The sequence below is a fragment of the Phyllobates terribilis genome, unplaced genomic scaffold (genome assembly GCF_046119375.1).
Source record: "Phyllobates terribilis strain yellow unplaced genomic scaffold, ASM4611937v1 Scaffold_2__4_contigs__length_985480577, whole genome shotgun sequence".
In the NCBI taxonomy this organism is placed as follows: domain Eukaryota; kingdom Metazoa; phylum Chordata; class Amphibia; order Anura; family Dendrobatidae; genus Phyllobates; species Phyllobates terribilis.
The window spans coordinates 690,680,540-690,706,321 of NW_027362762.1; the positions used below are offsets into that span (position 1 = coordinate 690,680,540).

The following is a 25,782-nucleotide window of genomic DNA, read 5'->3' on the forward strand; positions in this document are numbered from 1 at the left end:
AGTCTCCTCACACTTCTCTCGATTTGCTTCTATTGAGTCACGAGACTGTAAGTATGTAAATCGCACAGACTGGAATATAGGGGAATCTCCGCTGTCAAAATGTCATATAACAGAACCCATGTGTATGGTGTGGCATGAATGCCTCTACCCTCCATTGGTGCAGTTGGATAATTAGTTTACTATTTGCATAGGCTTTTATATCCAGAGCTTATAATACTGAATGTCGCGCATAAAAATTGGCTGTCTGGTTGTTATTGGCAACATCACATTCCTATCAGATCACGTCTTTTAGGCCATGGCCCCACTATCAGTATTTGATCAGTATTTTTTCTCAGGAGTTGGAGCCGAAACCAGGAGTGGATGATAAATGCAGAATTGGTGACTTGTTTCTATTATACCTTTTCTCTGATTGTTCCTCACCTGGTTTTGGCTCATACTCCTGAGAAAAAATACTGACCGAATACTGACCAAATACTGATAGTGGGGGCCATGGCCTTATGATAAAATCTGCTATGGTAAAATGAAAGTGGTCCCGTGATTGGTTGCTGCGGGAGATGCACCCTTTCGTAGGCCCTCTGTTCTGTCTGTGAAGCGGCAGTGTATTCCCACAGAACAGACTGGAGAAGACTAACTTGCTCTTAGCTCGGTTGCTCGGGGTTAATCCGTATTAAAATAACAAGCCTTCATACTTTAGTTAGGAGCAGTTTTCTATTTTCACATTTTTCTTAATTGTTCCAATTCCTGTTCAGGACATATTAGTTAGCCAAATTCTTAACGCTGCTGGTTAGCATGTGACTCTAGTTAGGATTTTATAACCTCATTACTAGGATTTAACCCTGCCAGCCCTAGACACTCAAAAAAAAAAAAACAACCAACCTTTTACATTTTGCTTCTGAGGCTGTGATTGTAATCTGAAGCAATGTTACACAAAAACTGCAGCATTAAAGGAAATCTGTCATCCAGTATCTGCAACCCCCATCTGAGAGCAGCATGATGAAGGGAATGATTCCAGCGATGTGTCACTTACTAGGCTGCTTGCTGCAGTCTTGATGAAATCCATTTTATCTACTGTAGATCTACCAGTTCTCTGAATGCTGTGTAAACCCCCCCCCCCCAAATCACCACTGATTTGCATATTTCTGCCTATGCACAGTGTACACAAAGCTGCCAATCAGTGGTGTGGGCAGGTTATACAAGGCTCATTAATATGGAGAACTGCCTGGCAGCAGGTTTACTAGTTATGACCTCCTGCTAGTTAAGACTGATTGTATGAAAAGTACAAGCAAGCAGCCCAGTAGGTGACACATTGCTGGACTCAGTCTGTCTATAAATTTTTCTAAAACCAGCAACCCTTTAAAAAATTTAGTATAATGAACCCTATTAACGAGTCTACATGGACATGCAGGCGATGGGAAGTTGAATAAAATTATATATCACACTGGTAATGCTCCTTTTCATTTAAAATAACCCCTGGAGGCAGATTCTTGGGGAGATCTATGTCCGGCCCATAGATCTTTCCAGCTCATTTAAATCTATAAGTAAAATGTGGTTTTCTCTAGAATAAGACATCAGATCGCAGATATCCAGGTATCATTTTATTCCGCTTCCTATGACTTACATGCTCGTACAGACTTGGGGGGAGTTGATCATATTGATGGATTCCCTTTAAAGTGCTAGGTACTTTTTGTCTTTGCACTTGAAACAATGCACCTTTGTTCATTTCATCTAAGATAACTTAGCCAGTGCTTTCACTTATTTTGTGAACCTTATTTCTTTCATTCTTGTACTTTTTTACTGATGGCTGGTGACCATGAGATGTACAAGGGGTTTTCCCCTGTTAGAGCTTGTTGTTCCAGTTAGTTTTCTTCATATAGTGACAATAGAACTCCGCTGCTCAATATAAACCTGAGCATTTCCGAGGGTTCCCATTATTTGACTACTGGTATCCAGAAAAGTCACGTGTATTGGGTTGAGGAATCCACAGCAGTTAAGAAAATGATCAACATGGAAACTCCACTATAATATATGTATAGACAAAAATATGGATGTTGAAGTTTTGCATTTTTTTTTTTTTTTTTTGTAATTTCTCTTTTCTTTAACTTGCAGGTCAGCTGAATTGCATGAGTTTTTCAAGACAAGAAGAAGACTACTTGAAGATGACTGTTCGCTGTCGGCCATGTCTGTTTGTCCTGGGACAGAACTGTGGTGCTAGAAGCAGATTGGTCAATGCACTTTTAGGGGATCATCTTTTACCAGTGGGTGGGTGTGGCGATCCAGAAACTTGCAAAAGAAGACGCATCCGCTTTAGGCATGGGCAAAGGACACTGGTCAGCTTGGCATTGCCGGAACAGTATGAACTAGTTCATCAATTAGTAGCCCATCAGGGCAAGTGGCACACCATTCCTGATGAAGACTTGGAGATACCAGAGGATGAGGAGGATCCTGCACACAGACTGGCAGAGCTTGAGGTGACTCTGCCGCATTCGTTGCTTCAGGTAGGTATCAGTCACTTATTTCTGGCAGCAGAATATGGTTAAAAATGAATTTGTTAAATAGCCAATTTCCAGACAACCATTCCTACAGTAAAAAGCTATCTTTGTGATTGGATGAAGAATAACATGCATCCAATATGGCAGAAAGGGACGGTAGGTCTTTCCATCCTAATCCTGCTGACTCTCTTCCAGAGGCTATGTGGAGTGTTAATCTGTCCTGGTTTTCTAGCATTTCATGGCTGTTGGTGATTGTGTATGAACCTCCGTATTTGTTAGGCCAGATAATTGGAATCAGAAACTTTTTTTTGAACAAACTGTAAAGTGATTTGTGCTGCCCAAACCGCAGGCAGCTTGATTCACAGCCTGGCTGCAGTTAGCTATATTTTTCTCTGAAATATTCCAGTGAGTCAGAGAAAAGCTACTTTGAAGATCAGCTGGTTATCATAGCCATGCACAATACTAGGCCTGCTCTGCCAGTCGGCTTATCAAAACACTGCTTCATGTGATTGACAGGTCTCTCCCCATATACTTGCAAGGGAGAGACCTGTCAATCACCTGTAGCTGCGCTGGGAAGAGCTGGGCAGGGGCGGAGCTGGACTGGTTTGCTCTCACTATGGTTCTCAATCAGATCTTCAAAGTAGATCTTCCCTGAAATGTTGAATCGTTTCAGAGAGTGATCGATCCGCCTGCGATTCATGCTGTCCACCTAACAGGTTCCCTTTAAACATGATTGTTCGCGAGAGGAATGAAACCCACTAAACTTAACTTGATTTTCAGCATTTTGGTTAGTTTTGTGGAACCCTGGTATGCATAAACTATATACTGCCTGTACTGATCCTCATTAGATGTAATGTATAGCCTGTACATACCAGGGTGTCTGTGCTGGCTGCAGTATTCATTAGATCAAAAAGGGGGATATGTGCCAACAGGCTGCTTGAAGCGGATAGATATTACACACTATCAGGAACGCTGTTGCAAAGCTTGCAGTGCGTATGAGCAAGTTATGCATGTTTATGTGAGAAGCGGGCCGGCCATGATGGAATGCTCTGCTCCGGAGGACTGCATGCATGTCTTCTATATATTAGAAGACTGCTGACATTGTTTTTAATATTCTCGATTTACAAAATTTAATCATGACCTGTATTCTAATCATGAGTGCCCCCCCACTTTTAACAAACGACTTGTAATGATGATGCTAAGGCCACTTCATGGGGGTCTGGCTATGCTAAGGGTGCACCGAGCTCCTGTGCTTGGTTTGAACAGTCAATTCCGTGTACATACATATGTGCTTTGCACCTACAGGTGCATCTCACTAGATTAGAATATCATCAAAAAGTTAATTTTTCAGTTCAATACAAAAAGTGAAACTCCTATATTATATAGAGTCATTACAGAGTGATCTATTTCAAGTGTTTATTTCTGTTAATGTTGATGATTATGGCTTACAGCCAATGAAAACACATTATCTCAGTAAATTAGAATAATTTAACAAAAAAACACCTGCAAAGGCTTCCTAAGCGTTTAAAAAGGCCTCTTAGTCTGTTTCAGTAGGCTCCACAATCATTGCTGACTTGACAGATGTCCAGAAGGCAGTCATTGACACACTCCACAAGGTCCCAGAGTCTGGAGGAAGAGTGGAGACGCACACAATTCACGCTGCTTGAGGTCTAGTGTGAAGTTTCCATAATCAGTGATGGTTTGAGGAGCCATGTCATCTGCTGGTGTAGATCCACTGTGTTTTATCAAGACCAAAGTCAGTGCAGCCGTCTACCAGGAAATTTTAGAGCATTTCATGCTTCCCTCTGCCGACAAGCTTTTTGGAGATGGAAATTTCATTCTCCAGCAGGATTTGGCACCTGTCCACACTGCCAAAAGTACCAATACCTGGTTTACAAACAACAGTATCACTGTGCTTGATTGGCCAGCAAACTCACCTGACCTTAACCCCATAGAGAATCTATTGGGTATTGTCAAGAGGAAGATGAGAGATAGAAGACCCAACAATGCAGATGAGCTGAAGGCTGCTATCAAAGCAACCTGGGCTTCCATAACACATCAGCAGTGCCACAGGCTGATCGCCTCCATGCCACGCCGCATTGATGCAGTAATTGATGCAAAAGGAGCCGACCAAGTATTGAGTGCATTTACTGAACATACATTGCAGTAGGCCAATATTTCGGATTTTAAAATCATTTTTGAAGCTGGTGTTATAAAGTATTCTAATTTACTGAGATAATGACTTTTGTGTTTTCATTGACTGTAAGCCATAATCATCAATACTAACAGACATAAACACTTGAAATGGATCAGTCTGTTTGTAATGACTCTATATAATGCGTTTCACTTTCTGTATTGAACGGAAATAAATAAACTTTTTGATGATATTCTAATTTTGTGAGAAGCACCTGTATCATCGCCCTCCTCTTCCTTGATTGACAGCTCTAATTTTTAGAGGGCCAGAGAAGGGTGTAGGTTGATGGAGGGGGGAAAAGTTGGTGAAAATGTCCACTGTTTGTTTAGCCACGATTGCCCTGAGGACCACATCTTAGTTTGAACAGACACCCTTTCACTGCCGATTGTACTGGATGACACTGGACTCTTCTCCAGTAGTTTACGTATAGCGCTCTTTGTATTAACTTTTTTCATATATCGAGCTGAAATGGCGACTTTTAACACACACATTTTAGACTGCTTTTCCCCCAACAGTATAATGACATACTGATGGTTTATTGCACACTGTTCTATCAACGGGTTCCCTTTAAATCAAAGCTGTGGTAAATTGGCAAAAAATCTGAATAGGACATGGATAAAGAAAACCAGCGAAATCTGAATATCATGACTTTCAGCAAGTCTAAATACGAATAGTGATATGACCTGTTTAAAATGAAAGGGGTACTAAATGTTAGAAACCACTTATAATTGATGAATGTGATCAAATGTTTTTTATTTTTTAGTCCATCCCTTACCTTCTTGTTTCCTCTGTTCCTCCTCCGTCCAGGCAGGACACAGTAAGCATACAGGCCCTGTTTTAATTTGGCTGTTCATCTAATGTTAGGTTCACACTTGGGCTAGCTATACACATTATATGGCTATCGGCCAAACAATGCTTTAGCTGATCAGGTGGTCGACAGCCGTCTCGGCCAACTCTCCATACGTAGGATCGCTTGCTCGTTAAAGCGCTATTGTGTTCCCTGTGAGAAAGGGAACAACTGACACGCCGGCCGATGGCACTATCTCAGGATGAACAATGTGGTCGTCAGTCTAAAATATCACATTCGTGATTAACCTCTCTCCCGACAAATAGTCGGCCAACGCCTCACTACACGTTGGACCAGGGGTCTGAAACTCTGCTGGGTATATGGGCTGTGGCGCACATTTATTTATTTATTTGTTTTTTATATATAGCTTGAGTCGTTACGAATGCGGCAATAAAAAAAGTGCATTTTTTTGCGTTCTTTAGTTTCTACATAACAGCATTTATTCATAGCAATTCTCACCAACATTTTTGAACTAATGTCCCCCATTATGCCGCAGGTTACATACACATTAAAAAAAAACAAAAAAAAAACAACCACCTGACCTCACTTTGTTCTTTCTTCCACAGCTGGGGCAGCGCATGGCAGTGGCGTCATGTCACCCGCAGCAGGTACTGACATCAGATGCTGGCCTCTGGCCGGTAGCTGGTATTGATAGTGCGGTGCAGAGAGCTGGTCTCCATGCCGTAATACATTTAGATTGAATGAATGTGCATCCATAGACGCATCTTCAATTGAAAAGAGGCGCTGGCAACGGCACCCCCTGAATGGGCCGTGATTGTCAGGGGAACTCCAGTGCCTGCATGCCCCAGGGGCTGCATGCAACCTGTAGGCAGCGTGTTAGAGACCCCCTGGATTAGACAGTCACCTGAACTTTCAGGATCCCCCAAAAAAAAAACAAGGTAGTGCCTCATCCAATGTTCTCATCACAATCTGGCCTCCTTCCTGGCAGTAGTTGTCTTTTAGACCTCAATGAAGTATTTGTCTTCTATACTTCTGTCCATAGCTGAAAAAGCCAAACAGTGACGCCGTCGGCTTCATTGAAGCAAGTGGCTACATCTTGACTCTGTCCTGGTTCCTCTAAAATTCCTGTTTTTCGGGGACTCCATGAAAGTGTGAGCTTATGTTTGTGTCCCTTGTCTTAATTCAGAATTACTGCATGGACTTTGGCTTATTTTCTTTATGCCAAAAATGTTAACTGGTATACTGTCTCTCCATGTCAAGGAGCTTGCAGTCTTTCCCATGCTTGTGATGGTCTCCTCCCTGCTCCCAGACAGAGGTCTCTTTTGTTCCCACAGGACTAATTTTATTCCCATAATATATTAGACGTAACTTATTGCTGCTTCGTTCCTGGGTTCATGTACAAATAAGCATACATGGGGTGAGAACAAGTTTGGATAGTCCAAGCTGAAATGTCATTTCTGGGAAGAGGATGCCTACTGTTGTGGTAGAGAACCACACTAAGGAGCCGTAAGGCCCTTTACGCTACCGTACATCTGCATGGAGTAGTATGCATTTTATAAAAAGATATATATTTTTAGCGTCATCTTAGCTGTAAGAATCGTTAGTATTCACAAACCTGAAAAACTGTGTCAAATGCTCTTCAAATATACCGTAATTCCTATTTTCCACATGGACATAGAAGAAATCTGCATTCTTGAGACCTTTCTTTTTTTTTTTTTTTTTTTGCAAAATCGGACACCTGTCCTCTTTTTACTGCCATTAAGGGTGCTAATTACCCATACAAATCTATGGGTCCCTGAAAAATTGTGGTCAGCACACGGATGTGTATAGTCTTTGTGCTGTCATTAATTAACCTTGTAATGGATTCTCCCCATACTCTTGAATGAGACAAGGAAAATCCTTAGATAAACGCATATAGTCAGCATATAGTTTTGATAGTCAAGTAACAGAAAGTTTCCAAAATCTAGTAGGTTTTATTTAAATCTGAAATACCAAACAGACAAACGCAGCAAAAAGAAATGTATGTAATGAGTCACAATGAAAAAGGGCAAGTAACCTAATTTAGCAAATTGGTGCAAAAAAATCCAGTTGGCAACTGGAGTACATTTCTATCTAAGCTTTTGCCACTTTTATGGCCTAAATATGATGAGTTTGTTGTCCTGGCTTAGCCACACCACTCCTAACAAAGCTGTACCATAATGTTTGGAAAGTGGACAAACTGTTTGAATGGTCACCCCAACTAGAAGTATCTAGACTGACACCCCCTTCAGTTAATGGTCATACCATGTAAGAATCTCCTAAAGTTTCCAGTATAACACACCAATAGAAGTCTTTTTAACCTAGTATCAGAAGGTCAAATATTGCATCAGCCGCTAATACATTAAGGCCCCGTCACACTTACCGATGCAGCAGTGATCCCGACAACGATACGACCTGTCAGGGATCGTTGCTGCATCGCTATGTGGTCACTGGTGAGATGTCAAACAGGCAGGCTCACCAACGATCAGGGGAGAAGCGACATCGTGGAAAGAATCTTTCCATCCACGATGTCCTGCTCCTGGTTACCAGCCTGCTGAAGCAGGAGCAGGCTGGTAACTATGGTAAACATCGGGTTACTAGGGGCACACGCGCTCCTAGTAACCCGTTGTTTATCATGGTTACCACTCTGCTACAGTGAGCGGGAGGTTACCGCTCACTTTAGCAGGCTCGTAACCATGATAAACAACGGGTTACTAAGTGCGCGTGTGCCCCTAGTAACCCGATGTTTACCATAGTTACCAGCCTGATCGCTGCTCCCGCTGGTCACACACAGCAATGTGTGCTGACCAGCCGGAGAGCAACGACCAAAAAATGGTCCAGGACACTTTGCAGCGATCAGCGACCTCACAGCAGGGGCCTGATCGTTGCAAAGTGTCACACATAGCGACATCGCTGGTGAGGTCGCTGTTGCGTCACCAAAACCGTGACACAGCAGCGATCTCGCTATGTGAGACTAGGGCTTTAGACCCAACAGGGGAGCACTTAATCCAACCCCCACCATCCCCCATTGTTCCCCAAATTTCATGTTTTTCACGTACATTGTAAAAGAATAACATAACATTCAGGACTAATTTACTCATAGGTGAATGCTGCTGGGTTGGAGGACCTGGGGGACCTGACAGGTTCCCTTTAAGGGAATATAGTCGTTAACCTCTTTCCTAATAATTATGCCCAGGTATTTACATCTATTAACCACTGGAATACTGAAATAATTCCTAGGGGGATCTTTTACAGGAAGCATGGCAAGTTTTGACTTGTTAATGGATAGTCTAGAGTGAGAAACCCCCAAATTTTCCTATTTCCACTATGATGGCGAGAGAGTGAAGTCTTTATTCCTTGATCAAAACGTCTGATATGCAACTAGTTTCAGACGGTTGTCTTTTGAGTATATTGTCCCGGTCCTACATGCTAGATGTGAGTCCTGTGTCTTTTCAGAATGCTGCAGCTTCTATGAACGTCTATGTACTAGCGCAGCTTTATTCCTGTAGCACTTTACCCATCTACAGCTCATGGGTTCTCTTCTCCTTTGTCCTAACACACTGTTGTCTCCTGAAGTCTGCCTGGGTAGTCTCCTCTCTTTAAATGGATACACATCCGCTGTAATTCACCCACTGCAGACCAACATGTGTACTTTTAATAGGGTTCTACTGTGATACAATATAACCTTTGTGATCTGCCCTCCCTGATGACTTGGATGCTTTCTTCACACTTTTGCACCACAGATCAACCTCTTTTTCCCCTTCCCACTGCCATCTCCAACACTGGGAGATGGGAGGGAAAGAGCAGAGAAATCTGAAATCCCCAGGGGCAGTATCCTGTCAAATCTTTGTCAAGCGGCTGAACCATGTTGTGGGAAAACGGTAAGACCACTTTCATTAAAGGGCGTCTTACAGCATAGAATGATTGTGCAAACCAAGCACAAGTGCTCAGTGCACCCTTCGTGTGGTCAAACAGTGCAGTGAGCCTTCCCAGTTACTTGTTTTTTTTATCTATCTCTGGCTGTATAAATCCAGAGCTGTCAAAGAGGGAGTGGGAGGATGTGTGGTGATAGGGAAGGAAAACAAGCAGGTCTGAAGGTGTACTGGCAATACAAAGGATGCACCGAGCACATGTACTTGGTTTGAACAGTCATTCTGGGCTGATAGAATCAACTTTGATGTGGGCTGAACCCCACCCCCCGAATTCATAGGAACTGGCCCGTCAATTTGTGTCGCGGCTTCGTGGCTCTTCCCCCTACACATCACTCCCCTCTACCGATTGAAAATACAGTCAGACATGCATGTGTATGAGGGGACAGGAGAGATGACTATTGTTTGGACAAGCTTTAGGTTGACCTCTTTCTAAAATTTTATGGGCTCCTTTTACACAAATTCTATGACCAAATGGTAGGAAACTTTAATAAAGAATATTTAGAAAGTTGATTTCTTTTTTTTATATAGGCAGCAAATGAAGCATACAAATTCAGTGCAAGTTGTATAGTCTATAAGGGCTCTTTCACACGTCTCCGGTACAAGTGGTGATAGTTTCCACACATACCGGAGACACTGACACATGAAGACCCAGTCGAATGGGTCTGTGCACCTCAGTGTGTTTCCACGGACCATGTGCTCTACACGGAGACAAGTCCGTGTTTTTGCAGATACTCGGTCCGCAAAATATGTCAGCCGTGTGTCATCAGTGTGACACATACCGGCGCCTGGGAATCAGCACTACAGTTAATGCTGTTCCCAAGCGCCGGGTGCTGAACACTGTCCTCATCATGGTTTCCTGCCGGCCCTGCTATCCGCACCAGGAGGGACTTTGAGGGTAGTGGTAGTCTTCTCTCGCAGTGTCCCCACCTGTAAAAATAAGAATAAAATAATAAAAACTCATGTACTTACATCTCCTAGGTGTCCCCCGCTGTATCCATGCGACCGCTGCTGCTTGGGAGAATGAGCTGCTCTGGAGTCGCTCGTTCTTCCCTGCTCCTCGGCAGCAGTCGTATGGATTACAGTGGGTGACACCTAGGAGAGGTGAGTACATGGATTTTATTTTTACAGGTGGGGACACCAGGAGCAGACTACCACTACTGTTATCATTGTCCCTGCTGGTGGTGATTGCAGCGCCGGGAAGGAACCATAAGGGCAGCGTTCAGCACCGGCGCTTGGGAACAGAGCTAACTATAGCACTGATTCCCAGCCGCCTGTCCATCTGATCCTGATGTGGCACACGGTTGACATACGGGACACGGATATCTCCCGTACCGGAGATATGCAGATGTGTGAAACCAGTCTAAGGTACATTTCCACTCTGTGTATAACCGTATCCTGTGGTAAAAATGTGCAGTGTAATTTGACACGTGCTTCAGGATTTACAATGCATGCATGCAAAAAAGATACACATTCTCCACAAAGACATGACTTCAGATTTGTTTTGTTTCCTTTTTTTTTTTTTTTTTCTCCCCACTGTAAATTCCATTATATGGCGACATGCCCTTTGATAAAAATATAACTATTACCCTATTATATTATCTATCAACACTAAAGTGTAACTTTTTTGGAGAAACTAATACCTGCTAATGAACCTTCAGAAGGAGGCCTGACTATGGTCGCCTCTCTGTATTCACCCGATGAACGAGCAAAACTCTTGTTCGTCAGGTGCCATGATTTTTATGCTAGCATGATATTCCATGCACAAAGGATGATTTTTATTAGTGCTTGTCCTGTGCGCATGCAATGTTCATAGTCCTGTCTGAATGGGCAAGTAAACGACCACCGATGGGCTTGTATATAGCCCTTCAGAAATCGTTTTAAGGGTTATTACCAGCTTCATAAATGAGTATCGTCTGATAGTTCTTGTAAATGCAATCCATTTTGCAACTTGCTGCTTTTTAAAAAAATTTCAGCCATTCTTAAATGTAAATATCATGTATTTTTTATTTTTCAGCTGGTTACTTTGGAGATATTCTATTGTCTAGCAGAGGTAGTCTAAACACAGCATTTACAAACTCTCTTCTGTTGAGCTTGTAAGCACTGCTTTGAAGCTGGCCAGGTCGCGGGAGTGCACTTCTCTCCTAATCCTGCCCACCTTCAGCTCAGTACTTACAGGTTAGACGGCAGCAGTGGTCCTTTTCCTAGGGAACGCACTGTAAAGGGGAAAAATGAAGGATACAAGTTTGCAGCTGTTCATGAGATATTAAAGAAGTCCATCACAAAAGGTTTTGTTTTAATGCCCAACTATGAGGGTGGGGGAGGATCTGTGGTCTGTGGCATCCATGTGCCATGTGTGTTTTTAACATTGCAAAGTATAGGAGAAGCTTTGTAACTTTCATTCATTCTTTATCCATTCCAGATGACACACGGATGGAAACACTGCCACCGGTACCGGTTTTATACGGACGTATGCAGGAGGCCGCACCATTAATTTTACAGCCAATAAAGACATTATCATCTGTCCCCTTAGGGAATTTAGATTAAGGCCCAATCATTAGGTCTTTGGAGTGTGGGAGGAAACCGGAGAACCCGGAGGAAACCCACGTAAACATGGGGAGAGCATACAAACTCCTTACAGATGTTGTCCTTGGTGCTAACCACTGAGCCATCGTGTTGCCCAATATTGTTCTATGTTGATTTGTGTAAGGATTTGCCTCTGGTCCTGGTAAAGAAAATACATGTGATCTGTCTGTGACTTGCACAAATAAAACAGTAAAAATATTTTACTACAAAGTAACAAACTCAGCTGAGCAGCATCTACATATGTGTAGACTTTCCCATCAGGCATACTTCACATGCTAGAGAGCTGAAGTTCTGGGAAAAAAATCACAGTGAACTTGTTACTCAGAACGGTTTCTGCATCTTCTCCTGCTGCTTTTGATGGCTCTTTGCTTCTCCCTTTTCAGTAGGGTTTTGTTTTTGAGTTCTGGTTTCCTCCTTGTATAACGGTCCTGAGTCTGACTCATCAGTCCCGTCTCTCGCTCTCATGCGATCCCCCGCCCTTCCCTTCCCCCGGCCCAGAAGACATTTCCTTTTGGGAAGTTGCAAAGTGGCGCAATGCGTTTTTGATATTACAGCAACATTTGTGCAGCTTTTTACATTCAACTTTTATCTTTGGAATTGTTAAATATATTAACAGAAGGAAAAAAATATGGTTTTAGGCTAAATTTTTACATAGTTTTACAAATGATCAACGTGCAAGACTTCTTAAATTGCTAACTATTTTCTATATCTGTCACCAGGTTTTTGCTACCTTACAGTCCTGCTCCTTGTTATTGGCACCCATTAAATTTAAGTAAATAATGTGGAATATCTCCTGGAAAAAAAAAATGAATCAAGTGAAGCTTTTTATTTTTTATTTTTATCTTTTGTATATAGGGCACTCGTGTTAAATACAAAAGAGCAAATGATAAACAATTTTAAAGCAAACACTGGTATTGGCACCTTTTACATTAATTTAGTATGGAAACACATTTTAACTCGCCTGTGGTAAATCTCAAGAGATTCACCTGTGATTTAGGCTATGTGCCCACGATGCAGAAATGCTGTGAATTTTTCCTGAGCATTTCTGCATCTCCCTGGCAGAAAAAAACGCATGCAGATTGTCCATGCGTTTCCCTGCCATGGACATGCGGATGTGAAGCGTTCTTCACTTGCATTTCCGCATGCGGGTTGACAAGCTCTTTCCAAGTGATTTTAGCATCACTTGGAAAGTGCTTGACAACTTGGTCACGCTATATAAATCCATGCAACCGGCATAGATTTATATAGTGTGATCCGACAGAATGTAAAAATAAATATATACTTACCCTCCGATGGCCCCCGCAGTCTTGCTTCACCGTCCCGGCTGCCGGCAGCGGTGGATTGAAGGACCTGCCGACGTCAGCGTCGCGTGACCCGTCACATGACTCTGATGTCAGCGCAGGTCCTTCATTCCATCGTGAAGTGCCGGGAAGCAAGAAGGAGCGCACCGTGGGCCGCCGGAAGGTAAGTATATATATATATATATATATATATATATATATATATATATATATATATATATATATATATATATATATATATATATATATATATATATATATATATATATATATATATATAATATTATAATAAATATATATATATATATAATATTATAATAAATATATATATATAATATTATAATAAATATATATATATAATATTATAATAAATATATATATATAATATTATAATAAATATATATATATAATATTATAATAAATATATATATATAATTATAATAAATATATATATAATATTATAATAAATATATATATAATATTATAATAAATATATATATATAATTATAATAAATATATATATATAATTATAATAAATATATATATATAATTATAATAAATATATATATATAATTATAATAAATATATATATATAATTATAATAAATATATATATTATAATTATAATAAATATATATATTATAATTATAATAAATATATATATTATAATTATAATAAATATATATATATATTATAATAAATATATATATATATATATTATAATAAATATATATATATATATATTATAATAAATATATATATATATATATTATAATAAATATATATATATATATATATATTATAATAAATATATATATATATATATATATTATAATAAATATATATATATATTATAATATATATTTTACAGCTTTTGTAATGGTACCTGGGTGTGGATGAGACTCTCCTCTCCTCTACACCCGGGTACCATCCGCACATTAGAACGCACCAATTACGCAAGTACAGATGCAGTCTTCAGAATTGGCGCGTTCTAATGCAAGTCCATGGCGGTGAAAACACTGCGCTTCCGCAAAATAATTGGTAGTGCTGCATTTTTTTCCGCAATGATAATCCGCAGCGGAAATTTCCGCAGCATGTGCACAGCACATGCGGATTATCATTGGGGACCATGGCAGACCTTCTACCATGAGTTCTTAAGCGTTTCTGCAGCTTTTTTGCCGCTGCGGAAACTCTTAAAAAACGCATCGTGGGCACACAGCCTAAAGGGAATCTGTCACCACTTTGGAGTGATCAGACCTCTACTTTGGGCATACAGGGTATAGAAAAGTAAATCTATACCTACCTGTATGGCCCATAGTAGAGGTTTGATTGCAGGGAAAAGCGCTTTAATCAATTTTATTTTGTACAGGCTTGGCGTCTGGGGGACGCCAAGCAATCCCCGCCTATATGCTTATTATTCCCCCCAAATCTTTGCCTAAATGCTTAATCATATCCCCCCCCTTCCCCTGCACGTCACAGGGCCCTGTGACAGGTCCAGTGCTCCCTCACTCCCGGGCATGCGCAAAGTGCCGCTCACATAGAGCTCTTTGCTTCATCCCGGCCCCGTCTGCCTGTGCCCTGCGCCGAAGGTTTCTATTGCACCGGGGAAGGGGGGGGGGGTCACTGTCACTTGCCTGTGTAATAGAACCCTGCAGCGCAGTTCACAGGCAGACGGGGCCAGGATGAAGCAAAGCGCGCTCTGTGAGCGGCGCTTTGCGCATGCCCGGGAGTGAGGGAGCACTGGACCTGTTACGTGCAGGGGAAGGGGGGATATGATTAAGCATTTAGGCAAAGATTTGGGGGGAATAATAAGCATATAGGCGGGGATTGTGTGGCGTCCCCCGGACGCCAAGCCTGTACAAAATAAAATTGATTAAAGCGCTTTTCCCTGCAATCAAACCTCTACTATGGGCCATACAGGTAGGTATAGATTTACTTTTCTATACCCTGTATGCCCATAGTAGAGGTCTCATAACTCCAAAGTGGTGACAGATTCCCTCTAATTGTTGGTGCCCATGTGAGATGAATTGGCCAATGAATGATGACTTCAGTGTTTTAAACAGCCACATGGTAGGCCCTGTTCCTTTGTCATAATGGTGAAGACAAAGGCACTGCATTAGGACCTCAGAACTGTTATTAGCAGCCACAAGATTTCCAAAGGGTATAAGGCCATCTCCAAAGACCTTGGTATCAGGGCTGTAGAGTCTGTATCCATTTTGGTGGAGTCGAAATCTGAGTCTGTATAAAATGGACTGACTCCAACTCCTATAATATATAATAAATTGAGTACAGTAGTTCAATGCAGTTCGTGGAGAATATTTTTTTCAGAAGAATTTGAGGAAGTTATGAAATGTCCTATTCCTGATCTAAGGGTCTAGACTTTTAGCTGAGATGAATCTGTGCTACAGTAAATTTATCACTTAAACATGAGCCATGTATGTCGGAGTCTGAGGTTTGGCTTTCCGACTCCACAGCCCTGCTTGGTATCCCAGTTTCAACAGTGCACAATATTATTAACAAGTTTGCCAAGCATGGAACCGTCAAGAACCTCCCTGGACGTGGGGGAAAGAGGAAAATTGACAAGAGATGTCTTCAAAGGTTGGTGCGAATGGTGGAAAACACCATGTCAAACATCCAAAGACCTGAAGGCCAACCTGGAACAGTCTGGAGTCATGGTTTCAACAAGTGGCATACGCCGCACACTAACCAAGCAGAGCTTTATGGGCGAAGGCCAAGGAAGAAACCATTGCTGAAGAAAAGGCATAAAAAGGAACGACTGATCTTTGCCAAAGAGTACCTTGACAAACCACAACCCTTCTGGGAAAATGTTCTGGGGACAGAAGAAAAAAAAATGGAGCTTTTTGGCAATGCAAAGCAACTGTTTGTTTACGGACGACGCAATGAAGCTTATAGGGAAAAGGACACCTTACCAACAGTTAAGCATGGTGGAGGATCCATAATGCTGTGGGGTTGCTTTGCTGTGTCTGATACTGAAGGCCTTTACTGTATCACAGGAATAATGAAATCAGAGAATTATCAAGAGATTTTAGAGCGAAATGTCCTACCAAGTGTAAGAAAACTTGGTTTGAGTTGAAGATCATGGGTCCTCTAGCAAGACCCAAAGCGCACATCCGAAAGTACACAGGAATGGTTGAAAGAAAAAAACAGACTATTTTAAAATGGCCAGCAATGAGTCCTGACCTCCATCCTATTGAAAATCTTTGGGGTGAGCTGAAATCTGCCATTGGGAAAAAGAACCCTACAAACATTCAAGAGCTTGAACAAAATGCAAAAGAAAAGAGTGGGAGAAAATTCCAGCTGAGAAGTGCAAAAAGCTTATAGATGGCTACAAGAAACATTTGGAGACTGTCATCAATGCCAAAGGGTGTGAAACCAAGTATTAATTAGGGGTGCCTTTATGGCTGCACACGCTGTTTATTCTGTTTCTGCTTTGTTTTTCAACTTCCATGTTTCAATTTCAATGTTTTATTGTTGTATTACTTTGGACCACTAATTAAAAAATCTTGAGGATGTAACTTTGGTACATTTCCATTTATTTCTGAAGATATTGTATAGTCTATGAAAAAATGAATGGGTGCCAATAATGGTCAGCAGCACAGATCAGCATAATATAGGGAAAGATTCCACTTATGTGTCACTTTATATCACAACTGCAGCACCTATTAGAGTTCTTAGCTTTCTGAGCTCTGCTACATCTAAACCCACCGACACCACCGCATTCTGTATATATTGAATATTGACCGTGAGCTGCTATTCGATTCAATGCTGGGGGTGTGATGGACCAGGATGCATGTGGGAAGTTAGTCCGGCCGCGATAATCTCCTGCTGATAAAACACTTAGGCTATGTGGCCACGATGCAGAAATGCTCTGGATTTTTCCTGAGCGTTTCTGCATCTCCTCTGGCAGAAAAAAACGCATGTGGATTGTACATGTGGATTGTACATGCGGATTGTACATGCGTTTTCCTGCCAGGGACATGCGGATGTGAAGCGTTCTTAACTTGCATTTCCGCATGCGGGTTGACAAGCGCTTTCCAAGCAGTTTTAGCATCACTTGGAAAGTGCTTAACAACTTGGTCACACTATATAAATCCATGTAACCGGCATGGATTTATATACTGTGACCGAGAGAATGTGAAAAAATTAAAAATAAGCCTATACTTACCTTCTGATGGCCCCCGCAGATTGCGGTACACTGAAGGACCTGCCGACGTCAGCGTCGCGTGACCCGTCACATGACTATGACATCAGCGCAGGTCCTTCAGTCCATCGCGATTTGCCGGCAAGTGAGGAGGAGCGCACCGCGGGCCATCAGAAGGTAAGAATATATTTATTTATCTTTTATTTTATCCTTCTTTTTTTTTTTTTTTTTTACAGGTTCTATGGTACCCGGGTCCCATCCGCACATTGAACCGCATGGATTCCGCATCTACATATGTAGTGATGCGTAATCCATGCGATCTAATGCAAGTCAATGGCGGCGAAAACGCAGCACTGCTGCGTTTTTTTCCACAATGATAATCCGCAGCGGAAATTTCCGCAGCATGTGCGGATTATCATTGGGGGACATGGCAGACCTTCTACCATGCGTTTTTGCCGCTGCGGAAACGCTTAAACGCATCGTGGGCACACAGCCTTAAAATATTGAAACAGCACACAGACTAAGTGACACATCTCTCAATGTCTCAACCCCTACCACATGTTGCCCTCAGATTATATAGCAAAAACCTGCCGACAGATTGCCTTTAACGTATCTGTGTACGTACATGTAGATTATATTGTGTTTCTATGCCTGACTGAACAGACTTGTTCAGGGGGGGGGGGGAACACTCAAGAAGAAATCAAATTAACTCTGTTTGTCATTGCAGTCTATGGCCCAATTGGCAGTTTGTCTGAATCCTGTTTTTAGGGGCATTCGGAGGGAGTTGCAGAAATGTAGTGTGAACAGAGCCTAAGGATTTATTGTGCAGTAGTTCTGAAACTTGTTGGGGTATTTTGGATCTCCTAAACTTTTCCATAATTATTATTGACTAAGCTTTTATGCGCGGTTTGCCTTGCATTTTTAAAAAGATGCTAGCCAAAGTGTGAGACGTGTCTTTTGTGAGGCTGGCATATATCCAGCATAGCTTTCGCTTGTTAATCGAGTGAGACCTACAAGACAGATAAGATGATGGTTCTGATTCCTTATTCATTGCCAGATTGCTCTAAATGCAGAGTGCTGCTTCCTTCCTCTTATTTTTTTTATTTTTTCTTAATCTGTTACTCTGGGTTTTATTAATCAGGTCTGTAAGCAGAGCATAAGTGTTATAATAAAAAAAAAATCATATGGCAGAATGGAGTACATTTTGTGCATAAAATGTACAGAAAGTCTTAAGAATAAAACAAATCACCTTTGACCTTATTGCTGATCTTGCATTCAACTTCTGAATGCTGCTGCTCTTTGTGTACTTGCATGCAGTGATTCTCTACTTGCACCTGACCGCTGCAGCCAATCGCTGGTCTCTGGTGATGTTGGCATGTACAGCACCAGATCTGAGACCAGTGATCAGTTCCCTGTAGGTATCATATTAAATCTGGAAAAAAGAGTGTCTAAGAACACATACGGTGTCACTGGAAATCAAGAATGCCTCTAAAAACATGATCATAGGGAACGGATAAGCAATGTGACAAGTCAGATAAATATTAAAAATATGCTAATTTTATTGATTACATATATAAAATAGACATGACATACACCAATATAAAACATGGGTGGGAACAGCCAATCTTGAGTGACAAATATCTACAATATAGTTATAGCCTTAAAAAGGCTTCAAATACATAAGGTATAATATCTGAATATACATACAGATAAATAGTGAATGCCACCAATAGAGAGGTGCATATATGGCAAAAAGTCTTCATACACATGAATAAATGTAGTGGATGTGAAAGTACTGCCTATCCGTGTATGCTAAAGGGATTCAAATCTTACCATAGCAAGAAATCGATTGGAGTATATAGCCAGTTACCAATAAAGTGTCAATGCATAATAGCAGCAAATGATAATGTAAAGTGCAGAAACCAATGATGGATAATCATGTAGTAGGGAATAGAAACAAGTAGTCAGCCAGATTTCTACCTGTATGGGGCTTTCATCAACGTGGATGGGTACTCTGTCAGCCAGGCATACCTCTGCCCCAACGCACGTTTCGTGAGTACTTCCTCAGGGGGCATGAGGGATGCCTGGCTGAGGAAGTATTCTCTCACATGAGGTACCCATGTTTTATATTTGTGTATGTCATGTCTACTTTATATGTAATCAATAAAATTAGCATCTTTTTAATATTTATCTGAGTTGCCAATTTGCTTATCTAGTCCCTATGATTAGGGTTTTTAGAGGCACTTTTTTTGATTTCCCCCTGTAGGGATAATGTCACATATAGGTGAATCTCACTAAATTAGAATATCATCAAAAAGTTAATTTATTTCAGTTCTTCAATACAAAAAGTGAAACTCATTATATAGTCATTACAAACAGAGAGATCTATTTCAAGTGTTTTTCTGTTAATGTTGATGATTATGGCTTGCTGCCAATGAAAACACATTATCTCAGTAAATTAGAATAATTAACAAAAAACACCTGCAAAGGCTTCCTAAGCATTTAAAAAGGTCCCTTAGTCTATTTTAGTAGGCTCCACAATCATGGGGAAGACTGCTGACTTGACAGATGTCCAGAAGGCAGACATTGACACACTCCGCAAGGTCCCAGAGTTCCAATTTTCATTTGGAAATCAAGGTCCCAGAGTCTGGAGGAAGAGTGGAGAGGCCACAATCCAAGCTGCTTGAGGTCTAGTGTGAAGTTTCCACAATCGGTGATGGTTTGGGGAGCCATGTCATCTGCTGGTGTAGGTCCACTGTGTTTGATCAAGACCAAAGTCAGCGCAGCCATCTACCAGGAAATTTTAGAGCACTTCATGCTTCCCTCTGCCGACAAGCTTTTTGGAGATGGAAATTTCATTCTCCAGCAGGACTTGGCACCTGTCCACACTGCCAAAAGTACCAATACCTGGTATAAAAACAACAGTATCACTGTTCTTGATTGGCAGCAAACTCGCCTGACCTTAACCCCATAGAGAATCTATGGGGTATTGTCAAGAGGAACATGAGACACCAGACCCAACAATGCAGACGAGCTGAAGGCTGCAATCAAAGCAACCTGGGCTTCCATAACACCTCAGCAGTGCCACAGGCTGATCGCCTCCATGCCACGCCGCATTGATGCAGTAATTGATGCAAAAGCAGCCCTGACCAAGTAATGAGTGCATTTACTGAACATACATTTTAGTAGGCCAACATTTTGGATTTTAAACATTTTATAAAGTATTCTAATTTACTGAGACAATGTGTTTTCATTGGCTGTAAGCCATAATCATCAACATTAACAGAAATAAGCACTTGAATTAGATCACTGTTTGTAATGACTCTATATAATGAGTTTCCCTTTTTGTATTGAAGAACTTAAATTAACTTTTTGATATTCTAATTTAGTGAGATGCACCTGTATATTCATATGACCGCTGCAGACAATCACTGGTCTCACGGTTCTTGTCATACTTGCAAGCATTATCTGTTTAGGCCTGTTAATGGTACATTACAGGAAAGTAATTGCTGATCTCCACCAACCTGCTGTTAACCCAATTTTCTAAAATCCGAAATGTTTTAAAGAGATTTATGTCAGCTAGGTTACCGGAGTCTGAGGCCTGTTGGGGTTCATATGCCAAAGCAGCTGGCTTCACTTCAGATTTTGCTGTCCGGCTGAAACCTTTTATAAACCTTTTAAGGAATTAGTATGAACCAGACGGCCATGTTTGCAGATTTCTAATTTTAATTTAAACTTTCCCTTTTTCCTCTTACAGGATGTTGACATTGTGGTTACCCCTTGTCGTGGCTCCCAACCTGTGACAACTACCCTTGAAGACTACATTGACCATGTGCAGTCAGTGGTTGCTTATGCCATAAGTGAGGACCTCCTATCTACCCCGGATGAAGAGGAGCTTACAGATATTAAGGCAAAGTACAAAGTCCCCATCTTCTTTATTCGAACAACTCCTAAGGACAAACTGATAACTAGCTCAGACAGTGGGCTTTCAGCACTACACGAGCAGATGACTGAACTTGGCTATATAAAGAGAGGTGTATGTAGCTGTGGAGCCGCAGGGTCTGGTAGTCCAGCCCCTAATGTTCTGGTTGAACAATTTGACAAGTTGCGTCTACTCAGCAGTTTCTCCCGGCAAGTGCTGCAGATGCACTTAGTTGACGCAGCAATGGTTCTTAACATGGTTCACAGCCGTTGTTTGGAATTATTCATCAATACAGCGTTTGATATGAGGAGAGATCTTCAAATTACACCGAAGAGACTAGAGTACACACGGCAGAAGGAGAGCGAGCTGTACGAATCTCTCATGGGGATCGCTGATCGCAAGCAAGAAGAACTGAAGGACATGATTGTGGAAACCCTAAACAGCATGAGGGAGCAACTCCTGGAGGATGCGGCCAACATGGAATTCAAAGGTTTGTGCCCAGTATGGTCTGTATGAAGTGTTGTAGATAATGCGGAATATATTCTAACCACAGGTTACGGTCAGCAGAATAACTGGATCCCAGAAAATATTAGCTGTTGCACCGCTATGTATACCATAAGCGATCAGACAATCACTGCTTCAAGTCCCCTATGGGGACGAATAAATACTGTAAAAATTGGAGGGAAAAAAAAATGTAATAATAAAAAAATAAGTTCAAATCACCCCCATTTTGCCCCATTAAAAATAAAACCATTTAAAAAGAATACATGTATTTGGTATTAATGTGTTCGTAAAAGTCCGATCTACCAAAATATAAAATTAATCCGATCGGCGTATTGAGAAAAAAAAAAAACAGAATTGCGTTTCTTTGGTCACTGCCACATTTTGTAATAAGAGGCTATCAAAACATTGTATCTTCCCCAAAGTAGTATCAGTAAAAAGCGTCATTTTGGGGTGCAAAAACAATAAGCCCTCACATAGGATTATATCTCAAAAATTGAAAAAACGTTACGGCTCTCTGAAAATGGCGACCTAAATTTATTTATACAAATTTCTTTCTTTTTCACCTCTGAAATAAAAAATAAAAAAATCATGTTTCATGTCGGCATACTCGTACTGACCTGGAGAATCACATTGTCAGGTCAGTTGTACCATATAGTAAACATGGTAAATAAAAACCTAAAAAAACAATTGTGGCATTGCACTTTCAACGCACTTGGAACTTTTTTTTCTCGCTTTTCAGTGCATCACTTAATAAGAAAATGAATGGTGTCCTTAAAAAGTACAACTAGTCCACACAAAACAAGCCCTCATACAGCTATGTGGATGGAAAAATAAAGTTATGGCTCATGGAAACGGGGAAGGCAAAAACGAAATAAAAAAAACAAAACCGAAAATAGCCCCATCAGGAAGTGGTTAAACAGTCATTCTGTGCTGACAAAAAAAGCACTCCGTGCACTTCTGGTGTGGCCAAAGATATATAAGTGCACCTTCCCACTGGTGTTTTCCTGCTCTCCCTCTGCCCTTCTCTAGTGCTGTATAGCCAGAACTTTCAAAACTTTGTATCAAAAAAGAGGGGGGTGGTGGAGATGGAGGGAAAACAAGTAGGTGGGAAAGGGCAAGAACTGTTTAGCCACACCAAGGGTGCACCAAGTGCTTGTACTTAATTTGGGAAAGTAATTTTCTGTGACAGATTTCCTACAACTCCTTAAATGTACAGAGCAAGTCAGTAGCAGGTGTATGGAGCCGACTCAAGGGGTGAGGTGTACCTGCAGGTAATGGCTGTGACACACATCCAGTACGTGCCTCTAACAGCCACCGAGCTCCGGAATTTTTATTTTTTATTTTCACTTTTTCCAGTACACTTTGGTGTCATTCAAAAGTACAACTTGTCCCACAAAAGACAAGTCCTCATACATCTGTAAACAGAAAATGAAAGTTATGGCTTCTAGAAGAAGGGGAAGAATAAATGAAAACTCATGAAATCCACTCATTCACTCACTCCTCCGCTTCCAGCCCCTAGGAACCAAACCTCGTTGGCTAAAAAACTAGGGGGGTGCCACAGCAATTGTAGCCTTAGACCCAAGCCACAGTGACCAAACCTCTCCAATTTGTTTGGGCATATTAAGTATTTTGTAGAAAATAATATATTTAACTAATCTGTTGGTAGGTTGAACACTCCTCCGCCATCTATATGGGCATGTAGGTCATAGAAAGCTGAATAAAATGATACTTTGATATCTGTGATCAGATCCATGGCCCTGAACAGCTCATTTACTTAGAACAAAAACCTGGATTTCTCGGAATAAGACATTGGATCGCAGATATTTTAACCCCTTAAGCCCCGGAGCATTTTCCGTTTTTGCATTTTCGTTTTTGCTCCCCTTGTTCCCAGAGCCATAGCGTTTTTATTTTTTGGTCAATATGGCCGTGTGAGGGCTTATTTTTTGCGGGACGAGTTGTACTTTTTAACGCCATTACTAGTTTTACCATATCCTGTACGGGAAAACGGGGAAAAAAATTCCAAGTGCAGTAAAATTGCAAAAAAAGTGCAATACCACAGTTGTTTTTTATTTATTTTTTTTTACCACGTTCACTGAATGCTAAAACTGACCTGCCCTTCTTATTCTCCAGGTCATTACGAGTTCATAGACACCAAACAGGTATAGGTTCTTTTATATTTAAGTGGTGAAAAAAAATTCCAAAATTTGGTTACAAAAATTTTTTTAAAAAAATAGCGCCATTTTCTAAGACCCGTAGCGTCTCCATTTTTCGTGATCTGGGGCTGGTTGATGGCTTATTTTTTGCGCACCGGGCTGACATTTTTATTGATAACATTTGGGGTAGATCCGATGTTTTGATCGCCCGTTATTGCATTTTATTGCAATTTTGCGGCGACCAAAAAACGTAATTCTGCCGTTTAGAATTTTTTTCTCGTTACGCCGTTTACCGATCGGATTAATTCTTTTTTTATATTGATAGATCGCGCGATTCTGAACGCGGCAATACCAAATATGTGTATGTGGGGTTTATTTTTTATTTTATTTTGAATGGGGCAAAAGGGGGGTGATTTAAACTTTTTATATTTTATTTTTTTTTTTATATTTTTAAAAACTTTTTTTTTTTTTTTTACTTTTTGCATGCTTCTATAGTCTCCATAGGAGACTAGAAGCAGCAACTATCCGATCGCCTCTGCTACATACAGGGGACGAGCAGGTCCCCTGCATGCAGCAGAAATGGTCCTGTGCTATGAGCGCCGACCACTAGGTGGCGCTCATAGCAACAAGATCATGACAACCACAGGCGTCTGCTGCAGACCCTGGGTTGTGATGCCCACCCATCGGCGACCCGCGATCACGTGACGGGGTCGCCGGTGGGCGGGGCTTATGACGCGCTACCCGGAAGCGCGCGTTAAATGCTGCTGTCAGAGATTGACAGCGGCATTTAACATGTTAACAGCCGCGGGTGGATCGCGATTCCACCCGCGGCTGTTGCGGGCACATGTCAGCTGTAAGAATCAGCTGACATGTGCTCCGTTCAGTGAGGGCTCAGCGCAGCAGCCCTCACTGAACGGAGGGATCGCAAATATGCGTACTAATACGTCCCCTGTATTTAAGGGGTTAATGGTATAATTTTAAACCTCAAAGGGTTATCCAATGAGCAGTACAATATTAACCCCTTAATGACCGGAGCATTTTCCCCTTTTTTTTTTTCTTTTCTCATTTTTTGTTTTTGTTTTGCTCCTTGTTCCCAGAGCCATAACTTTTTTATTTTTCTGTCAATATGGCCGTGTGAGGGCTTATTTTTTGCGGGACAAGTTGTACTTTTGAATATCACTGGTTTTACCATATCGTGTGAAATTGCAAAAAAAATGCAATTCCAGTTTGTTTGTTTTTTTTCTTACCACATTCACTGAATGCTAAAACTGACCTTATGCCATTATTATTCTCCAGGTCATTACGAGTTTGTAGACACCAAACATGTATAGTGTTTTTTTTTTTTTTTTTGTATTTTAGGCTGTGTGCCCACGATGCGTTTTTTTAAGCTTTTCCGCAGCGGCAAAAACGCTGCAGAAATGCTTAAAAAACGCATGGTAGAAGGCCTGCCATGTTCCCCAATGATAATCCGCATGTGCTGTGCACATGATGCGGAAATTTCCGCTGCGGATTATCATTGCAGAAAAAAACGCAGCACTACCAATTATTTTGCGGAAGCGCTGCGTTTTCGCCGCCATTGACTTGCATTAGATCGCATGGATTACGCATCACTTTATATGTAGATGCGCATTCCATGCGTTCTAATGAGCGGATGGTACCCGAGTCTGGAGAAGATGAGACTCTGCTCCGGACCCAGGTACCATAGAAACTGTAAAAA

At 41.2% G+C, this 25,782-nt stretch overlaps 1 protein-coding gene across 1 annotated transcript in view; it reads left to right on the forward strand.

Moving 5' to 3' along the window:
• DSTYK (dual serine/threonine and tyrosine protein kinase) overlaps positions 1 to 25,782 on the forward strand; it is an 82,787-nt gene that overhangs the window by 22,650 nt on the left and 34,355 nt on the right. The window contains exons 2-3 of the mRNA XM_073666990.1: positions 2,107 to 2,495; positions 21,244 to 21,898. Of these exons, the coding sequence (XP_073523091.1) occupies positions 2,107 to 2,495; positions 21,244 to 21,898 (1,044 nt within the window). The remainder of the gene's footprint in view (positions 1 to 2,106; positions 2,496 to 21,243; positions 21,899 to 25,782) is intronic.